The 12,682-nt window shown below is 28.0% G+C and overlaps 1 protein-coding gene across 1 annotated transcript; it reads right to left on the reverse strand.

Annotated features, from left to right (window-relative positions):
* Positions 1 to 6,083: 6,083 nt before the first annotated feature.
* LOC114188912 (chaperone protein dnaJ 11, chloroplastic-like) lies at positions 6,084 to 6,816 on the reverse strand. The gene has a single exon (XM_028077581.2). The coding sequence runs from the start codon at positions 6,753 to 6,755 to the stop codon at positions 6,300 to 6,302; it is 456 nt and encodes a 151-aa protein (XP_027933382.1). The 5' UTR covers positions 6,756 to 6,816; the 3' UTR covers positions 6,084 to 6,299.
* Between the last annotated feature and the right edge of the window lie 5,866 nt (positions 6,817 to 12,682).

Consider the following 12,682-nt stretch of genomic DNA (forward strand, 5'->3'; position numbering starts at 1 on the left):
CTCAAATTATTGATGAGGTGAAGAAGACATATAGTGTAGGTAAGACATATAGTGTAGCTACAAGTTCCATTTTCATTACAAATACTAAGACATAACAGTAACCAAAAGTTTGAAATTCCATTACAATTCCAATAATATCATAATCACAACTACAAAAAACTTCCCACTACAGTAATCTCAAACATTGCAATTAACTTTGAACAACAACATGAACACCATTACAATTGTTGAGACCCACGATATCACAAATAAAAAAAACAGGAATGTCCCAATTTTTTTCTCTTGTTGCAATTTCATATTCAACTTCTCATTTTTCTTCATCAAATCAAGCATAATTTTCTCCCTTTTCAAAGAAACTTCATCTTCTTTACCTTTTTTCCCACCATCAACTCTTTTTCCACCACTGGCTTCACTTTCTTTTTCTTTCCATTGAAAATCAGATTTGTCGTCGTTAACCCATTCAAAGTAATTACAATGTGAATTGGTCTGCCAAAGAAAAAGATGAAACCATTACCACAAATACAAAAGCAACATCCAATAAGTCACGGGATTTGAAACTTACAGCCCAATTTCGACATCTCCAAAATAATCTCCCTTTGTTTTTCACAGTAGATGCCTTTAGGAGCAACAATCTTTCCCCACACCCACAGACTTTGGATGACATTTCTGAAGATGACACACAACTTTGCGACATTTTTGAACCTGTATTCCGCGGCGTACATGGAAACCCTTTGCTACCACTCTTCATCAGTCAAGAACACAATAACTATGCCAAACTTTGCCTGCCCAGTGACGATATGCAGCAATTCCTCACTATCTCGAAGCCCCAATTCACAAATTTCAATTTTAGGGTTTCAAAATTTCCCAACCCCTCTTTTATTTGGATGTCATTCTCTGTAATTAGCACGTGCAGAAACACACTCCACTTACACAGCTTAAAACGGGATCCATACGTGGCAGTCCGTTTGCCAGGTGTCAAACAAAACTAACAGCGTCCAAAAAGGAGGACTATTTCCAATCGTTTCAAAACATGAGGGACCAAATTGGAGCAAACGTTAGTTGGGGGACTATAAACAAAATCGCATAATACTTGAGGGACGAAAAACATAATTAACCCTATTTTTTTTGGTTGGTTTTGAAAAGTTTTGCATGTGATTCTAATAAGGTAAAGATGAATTTCTATTGGTCCAAACACAGCGGTGGAGCTCTTAAGAAGCACACGGGCCATGCTTCCCCAAACTTTTCTATTTTTATTTTTTAAAATTATGTTTTTAATTTTTTTTTTCAAGTTATGTATATTTTTAAATTTTTTAAATTATATGTATCCTTTTAAATTAGATAGTATTATATTGAAAAAATAATAAAAATTAAATTAGGTATTTTTTTATTTCTTTTATAAAATATAATATTTAATGTTAATAAATAGTAAAATATAAAATCAAATATACTAAAGAAAAAAATTATTAAAATAATTTTCATTTTTTCTTCTCATTATTTTTTGAGTTTTTCATATGTTGTACTCATCTCTCAACCCCACCTGATTTCTTTTGTTATAAAAAAAAAAAAAAGTTAAACATAAACTCCTTATTTTTACTCTCATTTTTTATATCTTTTCTTCCATTTTTAAAGAAAAAAAAGAGTTAATTTTCTCAATCTCTCTTGATAATGAAATACTTGTTTAATATTTAGTACTATTTTTTATCTCATGACATTTTGTATATTATTTTTTATGAATATAGAAGAGTAAGTAATGTATTATTTGATTTTTTTTACAGACAATTTTTATGTGGAGTTGATTATCATAATTTTTTGTTATCTCTAAATTTTTGGTTAGATTATGATAAATTATTTTTTTAACTTGTTTTTTAAATAGGTATATTGATGAAAAAAATCCATTTTTTAAAATTGATAAAAGAAAAGTGAAGATCAAAACATGACAATATCGTTGGTCATAGCATAACAATGAAATGAAATATTTGTGACGACTTTTGAATCGATATATGCACATTAGTAAAATGGAAAATGAATATGTTGTAAATAATATGGTTATTTATATTGAAAAAAAAATAGTTGAAAAATTTAATTATGATTGAATTATTTGATTAGTCCAAGAATATGAAAAAACAATGGACAATCCTTCAGATATATATAGTTTTTTTTATAGTTATAGCTATACTAAATTTTCTATTCATTTTTATTGAATTAGTGACAATAATGTTAAATATATAAATTTTAAGTATATTATTTTGGCTCCTCCAACAATTTTGGTCAAGATCCACCACTGCTTGGCTTGATATATTATGCATGATTTATGAATTATGTAGAGTTGCTAGACAAAAAAAAAACTATTGTTGGATGAAATTCAATTAATTGAAAACATGAGAAGTTTGGTAGTTGATTGGGCCAACTCCTATTGAACAAAGTTCAATTAATTGAAAACTTGAGAACTTTGGCCATTTGACGTATTATTTTGTTAAAACTTTCAAGGATTTTTTGATGGGTGAGCATCCCTTGTCATCGAGCAAGCAAGTTTTTGGTTGGACAAGTAAAATCTCTAACTTATCATCTTTTGTGTAATTATGTTGTTTATCAACTATAATGATTATGTATTATACGAGAACACATTATGTTGTAAGAGCATAGACGGACTTTCTTATAGACATAGGGGAGAGCCATGGCTCCCCCAAAATTTTTTTAATTAATTTTTTTTATATATTTTTTAGAATTATATATATATATATATATATATATATATATATATATTATTTATATTAATTTTTTAAAATTTTTCTTAAAATCTCATACATAGTCTTTTATCTTTATCTTTTTTCTTTTGTATCTCCACCCTTTTCTCACCTCTCCCTTTTTATATCAATTTTCACCCTCCATTTCCCATCCTTTTAAAATAAAAATGCAACATGGTAAAATTAAGGAGTTAAGTAATATTTTGGACCGGTCAATTTCTTCTGTTGAATACGTTTATTTTGTACTTTTTTTAAACAATTTGTTTTTCTTTTCCATGTGATAAATTTGTCTAGTGTGTACCACTAGGCGATGATAAAACTATTTTTTCCAAAATAGGCGATATGAGACAAGTTTATATTAGAAAAATTATGATGAAGAGTAAAAGAATTTGATTTTTTTTTCAAAACAAATGCTTGTGATGAAGATAAAAAAAATGCATCTATCTCAATTAAACTTGAGAAATTTCATGAGAATCCAAGAATTAAAGACAATAAAAAACAATTCTCTAACATTCTTAGAGTTATATATAATGAATTTGAAAAAATCTAATTTGGCACCTGAATATTTTGTCCAAGTTCCGCCTAGGACAATCTTAGTAATGACGAGGTGAGGATAGAAAATGAATTATATTTTGTAGCTATTATTTTGTTCTCTTAAAAATGTATGTATATTTATATTTTGATTCTTTTGTAATAAATAAGTTTTATTTTGAAAGTTAAGAGAAAAATGTAAATATATTAACATAAATATCTTAAAAATTAAAAATTAAGTGTGTCGACTTTTGTTTCACCTTGACTATAATATTAATATTGTTAAATTTAATATATCATTTATGATTATATGAATCTATAATGTTGTTAAATTTAATGTATCATTTATGATTATATGAATCTATAATGTTGTTAAATTTAATGTATCATTTATAATTATATGAATTATAATATAATATTTTAAATAATGTCTATAATATTTTAAAAAGTAAAGATCTAATTATTTAAACAATTTTTGTGAAAAAAAATATTTTTAATGGATTTGAATGGCTTACAAATCACATCTTTCTTGGAGTCAAAATAATTATTTTCACGTCATGTTTCAATTTATTTATCAAGAAATTGTTGTGATTGATGAGTAACTATAATTTTCATACACATTTTTTTACATTCATTTGACATTATTTTTCGTTACCTTTAACTCATCTTTTCCTTCTACAAATATAAAAGTAAGGATGACAATGCAGGATAGGCAGTCAAGCAGACCGATCCATAGACCTGTAGTGAAAAGCACAGGACAAACTGGTATTTTGAGCTTGCTAGCTTGCATAAGCCCGACCGCACAACCTGTAGCCTGTGTGGGTTTGGGATGGGACAAGACGGGCTGGCTTACTAGCCTGCATTACTTTTTGCATATATAATTTGATACATGCTTTTTGCATATTTTTTGAAGCTGCACATGTAAGTTGTTTACTTCCAGATAATTATTTATTTATGATGTTGCACATGTGTAGAATTAGCAGTTAAATTTTGTCCACAAATTCATGTATGCAATATTTATTTGCTATATAAAAAATATTTAATTACTGAAGAAAAGCATGCCAACATACCAATACCAATACCAATGCGAGACAAACCAATATTTTTAGCTCAGTTATTATCCCATAATTTAATTAAAATTTTAGAATATATATAATTTAAATATAATATCGCAAACTATATTTGTATTTATAATAAATATAATACATTTGTATAATTTTATATTATATATATATATATAATTTAATTTTACATTTAAATATTGTAAAATATTTATTTAAAAGTTAATTATAAACATAGCTTGTTCATGCGGAAACAATTAAGGAATATCAGGGAACACAAATAGCATCTACTCCAATCCTCGACTTCTCGAATTGGTCTCTTCTTGACTTGTACGTGTCGTCTCTTAACATTGGCGGTCCGGACCCTTAAGGGGTTACCTGTGGGAAGGATTCCGACCGATTAAGTCAGCAAAAGGCTCTCAAAAGTCAAATATCAGATTAATGAATTAATGAAAGCGTACCTTTAATTGTTGATGTCCACATGTATTTATAAAGTCATTAATTATGTCTGCCCCTGTTATGAGTTGGGCCCCTTATTAGCCATTTTGGGTCAATAATCAGGTTCTCGATGGGCTTGGGCTAAGCCCAAGTCCCAAGCCTCTGTGGGGCCTAAATTTGAAGTTAACGGATCTTGATCGCACTGTATCTTTTATAATAGGCGGCCTAGGCCGTTATGTATGTAATTTTGTGGTTGACTATCCGTCTACTGCTTTTATCGTAGGACTATATATAAACGTCACATGTTTATCTAAATGTGCCTTGATATACATAGCTACTCAAAAAAAAGTTATTTTCTATTTTTATAATTAGTTAATAGTATAAAATTAAATTAAATCATCACTTTTATATAATCTAGTACAAAAGAGATACGTATCTCTGTTTTTTTAAACATAATTAAAAAAAATGTAAATATGAAATCTGTTTGTCGAAATTTCATTATATAGTTATAAGTTATAAATATAAATATATAGTAGTGAAGAATTTATAGTATATAACTACTTCGCATATTAAATGTATACATCAAACTAAGATTTTTATTAGTTTCAAACCAAAATAATATATAAAAGGTTAGAATTTAGGACCACAATTAAATTCTGAACCACTTTAAAACAAAAAGATTTTATAATGTTTTTAAAAAATAAGATTTTTTTTTTTTGGAAAATAGTTATAGTGAAAAGAGTCTAGAAGGAAATACATTACATAATTTTTTAATATTTAAAGAACGTGACTTTTTATTTAAGTATATTTCCTCAGGAGAGAAAATTATTTATTTTTCTTAAAACCTTCTAAAAGAGTTAATCTTAAAGAAAGTAAAAACAATTTCATGAATAATTATAGAATAATTTTTATATCTAACCTTTTCCTCATATGACAGGAGAATCCATCCGTGGATTTTCCAAATCTTGGAATCATCTTTTCTTCCTCAATTAGTTTTTCTTAAAAGGTCTACTATTTTTTTTTTGTCTTTTTTTTTACAGTAACATGACATTAAGATAGTTAATTATCATCGTGACTCACATTGCAAATGCGTTTTCCTACCGTGAAAACGTCAGGGATCAATATTCACATTCTCATGAGTTTTTCATGACCATTAATTAATTCACAAACGGTTAATTTGAGATTTTGGAAACTCGCCTTCAGGATTCGAATAGAATCTCTCACTAGCTTTTTCCCAAATCTTCGTTCATCTTTCTCATCTCATCCTCTTTAATGAAATTGCCGCAAAAGAAAATTTTGAAAATAGGTATTCACACAACCAAAACATTTTACATTCTCACAAAAAGAAACAAAGCAAAATTTGCCTCATCCTCCCACTTTTTCGCTCAGTCTGTTTAATGTATACATCTAAGTCAGTAATTTCTGCACATCATTTTCAGTCAGCGATTCCTTTCTTGCCTGTGATTCAATCCACACTTTTCTGTTAATCGCCCGAGCGAAGTTAAGCATCCGAAGCAAGCTCCGCCTACCAGCATTGGTCCGTTTCCCATCTCCGCGTCGCGTAAAACGTCGACGAGTCATTCTGACTAAGAGGAACCGGAAACTGGCGGTGTCTTCCGCCGTTCACCGCCGTCAGCGTTCGATCGTACATCGCCCTTGCCGATGGATCCGATAGCGTCTCGTACGCGCTTCGGATCTGAATGAAGTTTCCGTCGGCGGCTTCGCCAGTTCTGACGTTCTCTGCCGAATGCCGCACCACCGCGTCGGGATGGTAGCGCTTCGCGAGGCTCCGGTAAGCCGACTTGATCTCCGTCGGCGACGCGTGGCGCTCGATTCGCAGCACCTCGTAAAGGCTCGGTGCCGGCAGCCGCACCTGGACCGCTTCCGCCGCAACGGCTCGGATAGAGTTCCGGCGGTGAGAGCCGGTGGATGAGGAAAAACGGAGCGAAAAATCTCCGGCGGCGAGATTGTGCGTCGTCATCACCGGAAATTGAACGTAACGTTTAGATAAGAGGTTCTTTTGCGAGGTTGAATTGAAATTGGGTTGAGGGGTTTTATATAGAGGTCAATGAAGGAAAGATAGATAGAGTAAGGGGTAAAAGGGTCATTTAGCGCCACGAGGGATGGGTGCTTAACTGTGTGGGGTCTCGATTTCTATAAAATCGCAAATGCTGACGTGTCCCTGATACTGTGCGTTTTACTACGGCTTCTAGAAGGCCCATATTTGTGGGATGGGTCAACACTTCGGGTCCACTCCACTTTCTTGCATTTTTTAGTATTTTTATGATAAAATATCTTTATTTGTTTTTCTATTGCCAATGTAATAATAAATAACTTATGCGATTTTGTGTAATGAAAAATTTGTTTCAACATTTCACTTTCTCTTAATAAATTTTTTTATAAATAAAAAATATTATTGAGAAAAGATATTTTAAAATATGTAAAACTTACTATCTTAATATAATTTTGTTAGTTTTATTTAAACTTTGTATTAGTATTAATCAAGTGAACCTATTTTTTTTAATAATTATCATTTGTATTTTTTGGAGAAAAGATTAACATAAAAATGTAATTAATCTTTAAAAAGGTTGTATTCAAAGTTAATTGTATATTAATATTAATTTTTCTCTTTAATAAACATATGTTTATTCAAAATAAAATATTTTTTTAACATGCTTTGAATTCAAAGATTTGGTTTAAAAGAGACATGCATGGTTGTTAGAGTTTAGATTTTTCTTTTTTTGAAGGGTTGGTGTTTAATATTTGAGAGAAAAATGCCAAGAAAGTGAAGGCAATTGAGAAATGGAGTTGGATTGGTTGAATAATGATCTTTCAAAGTGGTTCCTTTCCTCTTGAATTCTATATTTCTTAGAGACTCACATTACTCTTCTTTTCTTAATTCACACGCACTTTGCATACTTTCCCTTTTTCTTCTTAATCCTTCACAAATTCATTCTTATGTTGTCAATTCAAAACTAACCTAAATTATAATGTACTTCTTTTACTTTCCTTATAGGTTGTTATGCATGAAGAAATAATAGAAAATAAAATGGTTCTTCTTCACATCATCATATAGTTTTAAATATATTTTGACTTCTTTTCCAATGATCTCAATCACTTTCTTAGTGCTTATAAAGGTTTTCTTTAATAAACATTATCTTCCTCCACTTCGTTAACTATGAACAAACACTTGCCCCAAAAGAGTCAATAAAATTGATTATTGAATTTATTTAAAATTGATTTTATCATAGGATTCAACTCGTGCCAACAAATCTAAGTTGTTATCATTAATCAAATCACGTTATGTGATTTCTGTAATCTAACAGTAACTGCGTAACTATTTTTGGATACGAACACAAATAATAATAAAATAAATGAAAGGTTTTTCAGTTTGTAGATAAGATTTCACTATCATTATTAGAAACGGATAAGGATAAGTAGTTTAAGAGGATAAACTAAGAAAAGAGATACACAAGTATTGTAACAAAATGGAAAAAGATAAAAACAAGTGCTGTTATTAATATGATCTAAATAACTTCCATCCCGCTGTAATAAGTTTATTGCTCTCAAAAAGCTTGAAACTCTATTTATGGACATTTATAATTCATTTAATATTAAAAAATAAAACTGTGTGTATTGTTTCTGGTTAAAATAACCGTAAAGAAAAATAATTATATGCATTACAAACATAATAATTTTGCATGATCAGTATGGTATTCAAACTATTTGGTATGTGATTGAAATAGATTTTTAATAGAATTCAAACTATTTAGTTATCATTTACTATATCATTTATAGATATACAAACTTAAATTAATAAACCTTCATTGATTATCAATTCTAAAATTTGTTAATAGATTAAATTTTTAAATTTTTAGACGGACTCATAGAATATATTTAATGCAAATCTTTCATATTTTAAATTATCAATTTAATCCATATGGATTCTTACTTATCTTCTTTTTACTATGTTTGGAAATTATTATGATTTTACTTAATTAGTAACTAGGTTGCAGATCCAATAACCTAATAATATATATATATATATATATATATATATATATATATATATATATATATATATATATATATAACTTTTGAATCGCTGAGAATTTTTATAAGAATTTTGTAAGATTACAAAGTAATTTTGGTGTTTAATAACTTTAAAACAATATAGATTTTTTTTAAAAAATTACTTGAGAATCATCTTTACATATTTCTATCACATGATAAAAAATAACATGATTAAAGAGAAATAAACAATTATACTTGTAAAAGTAATTATTATAGATATATGATAATATATAAAAAAAATAATTTTGTTTAATATATAATTTCGCATCTTTTCTCTTAATTATATTTTAAATTTTTTAAAAATATTTATAACAAAATATGAGAGAAAATGTTCACTTTCATCTTCATATTTTATATTTCTATTTTATCTTTGATTATATTTTAAAATAAAATTTATATATAATATTATAAAATTATATTTTTAATTTTCATCTTTAATTATATTTAATATTAAATAAATATATTAAAATGAGAGATTATTGAAGATTTGATTCTTTTTCAAGTTATGGAAGGAAGAACGTGCGGAAAAAAATTTCTTTCCAGAAGCTCTTGATTGATTGTAATGTTTTTCTTCCCTTATATTTTTCAATGATTTTGTCAACTTCAGATGTAGAAGTGCAAAAGTGAGTGATGAAAAAAAAAATAATACTTTATTTTATTTCTTTAACAAGAAGAGTAGATTTATAAAACAAAATTAGAGATTTTTGTAATAATGTAACCGTTATACTCTATAATATTATATATTATAATTGACCTCCGTTTATATTGATATAATATTAAAGTTTTTTTTTATTCTTACAAAAAAAATTTAAGTTAAAAAAAATTATTTAAATTATTATTGACTTGAACATTTAAATCATATAAAACTATTGTATATAGAAAAATGCACCTTCAAAATCTTTTTTACTTAGCCTTTTAGCCGTCAAAGCCTTTGTAACTTCTATTTGTACAACATCCTAGACATAAAATATTTAAAAAATTTTAGAATATACTAATTAATCCAAAGGCTTTCAAATTGGAATTGGAAAATTATACAAAACATTTTTTTTATTTTATAATTACTTCTCACAATTATTAAAAAACATTATATCAATACTTCTTTTAACATTATACTAAGCATTCATAAAATATTATAAAGTGTATTATGAAGATCTAGATATGAATATTTAAGTCGAATAGAGTTTAATAAAGTGATATTTCAATATCTTATTAATAAACAACTATGTTACAAATAAGTTTTCAAATCAATTTTTCTATATTCGAATTCATTACATAAAATCTTATTATTTTTTTAAAATTTATTTCTCTTAATCTTTTTCTACTTTTTTTTTTAAATCTAACTCATCATTCATTTGTTCTTCAATCAGACACCATTACTAAGTTCAAACATAGAATTCTACAACATAGAATTTTACAACTCTATCGGATCAAAATCATAAATGCAGTGAGTTCTTTTTCTACCCTTTTCTGGAGTCAAAATTGTGTTCATATGTTCCATACGAATACGATCAGGTTGCATGTGACTCAATTATACTTAAAATGATTCTCTGCCTATTTGTGATTTTAGTAATATGTTCAGATCATTGATATGATATTTTTGTGTGTAGATAGAATTATTTGTGAGAGTAAGCTATTGGAGCAATACTTTAAAAAGCTATAGAAGTATCAAACAAGATAAGGGAAACTAGATATAATTATTGTCGTTTTGTTTTATTTGGACTGACTAGTTGATCCTTAGTAATTGTGATTTAGATTGAATGATTGTCATATTATGATTGTTATTTTAGATGCATGGAATACTCTTGTTTGAGTTGGCTTGGTATATGAGAAGTGAAAATGTGTTATTTGTGATGATTGTTAAAGTTGTTTTTTGAGTTGTGAAATTAGGGGTTATCACTGTGAAAGGGTACTCGTAACTCTAATGAGTTTATTTAAGCACATCGGTTCTCTTTAGATGTGTATAGAGAAAGAAAACACTCAATTTATTGCCATTTTTGTTTTATTTGGATTGACTGGTTGATCCTTGATAATTGTAATTTAGATTGAATGATTGTCATATTATGTGATCTTAGATGTATAGACTAGTCTTGTTTGAGCTGGCTTGCTCTACGGAAAGTGAAAATGTGTTATTTGTGATGCTTGTTAAAGTTGTTTTTTGAGTTGTAAAATTGCGATTTAACATTGTGAAACGGTACTTGTAACTCTAATAAGTCTATTTATTAGTTTTGTTTAGATGCATATAGATAAAGAAAACACTCAATTGCAGTTAGAAGGACTACCTATTATGCATATTTTTAGTATGCGTTATGTAGACTCACTGAACGAGTATCAAATTTGGGTTTGGCAGAAAGTTAGGAGAGGCCTCCTTGTTGGGCGAGTGGACTCTTGCTGAGCGAGTAAGTGAACTCGATGGACGATTCTGTGATGTGGTATGAAATATATGTTTTGATATATGAATGATCTTTGAGAAACTATTGTGTTTTTGGAGTGATTAGAGTTTTAAAGAAAAGTAAACTTGCTTTATAATGAAAGAAATTGTTGTGATTTGATATGTTGCATGTGGTGGGATGAGAAGGTAGTAATTTCTAGGGAGAAATACTACTATGTTTGGTTGATGTGTCAAGTGTATTGATGTTAGAGTTTATAGTGAGACTACATGCCTTTACTAAGTAATTGAACTCATATAGGAGAAGATACTTAAAGTAAGAGTTGAAGGAGGTTCTTATAAGTAGATTTGGCGTTGGGGGTTAAGTTTACAAATAAGTGATTTACCCTATTATACTTCGGTATTAGATGTGGGCATGAGATGACAATGACCATTTAAGGGAATGATGAATATGTGCATGGTCTCATATTCTAAACAATATACTAAGTTCTTTGAATGTCGTGTTTCATGTATGATGAGTACGAAAGAGTCATGAGTTTTTTTGTGAGTGATAACTCAACTTATATACTTTCATATTAAAGTTTATTGTACTCCTTTAATATCTTTGTTTCTTTTATCTTTCAATTTTAACTTAAATTTAGATTTGTAATTTTTTAAAAACTTTAACAGCTACAACATCACTCGAGCAAAGATTGACAACATACATAGTTATAGATAAATATAAGGAAAATATTTATACTATTTTTGAATGTTATATTTGAGAGAAAAAAAAATGATAATTAATTTGGTGGCACCAACAGCGTAAAGAATCTCATAAAAAGTATAATAATTAAAAGAAAGCGACTAAAAATATTTGTTGTACCAAACGCCAGGGAACAATGGTTGTGGCCATGTCCCACTTTCTAGAAACCTAGAAGACAAAGAAAAGTGGCCACACATGGCATTGTAATGGCCAAAATAACACCAAGTTCATGATATTGTAAAATATGAAAATATTATTTTTTCTAAAATAGTGTCAACTATATAAAGTCTATAAATTAATTTGTAGGTGAAACTTAGTTTTCACATTTCTTTCTGAATCAAATTTTTCAAATGGATCGATAAATTGATTTGACAAATTTTTCGCATCTAAAAAATTCAGTAATTTTACTCAATATTTTAATTCTTTTAATTATAATTATTAATTGAAGTTTTATTACTAAAATAATTTCATCATTTGCTTTATAATAACCCTTTCTTCTCTGTCCATTTTTTTTCATATTACTCAGGTATCTGGTATCTGAGAAGTTGTGTTTTTTTATATCATGAATGAAATTTTTAAAGCATACAACCAAAAGAAATGAAATTGTCACTTAAGTGAAGATTTGAAAAAAGTATATATATAGAATTATCACTTAAAAAGAATTCAAAATTATAATATAGTGATAAATTCTTCCTCACTATTTCTT

This window comes from Vigna unguiculata, chromosome 6, assembly GCF_037176805.1.
Source record: "Vigna unguiculata cultivar grain cowpea cultivar isolate G323 ecotype 2 chromosome 6, ASM3717680v1, whole genome shotgun sequence".
NCBI classification, from domain to species: Eukaryota; Viridiplantae; Streptophyta; class Magnoliopsida; order Fabales; family Fabaceae; genus Vigna; species Vigna unguiculata.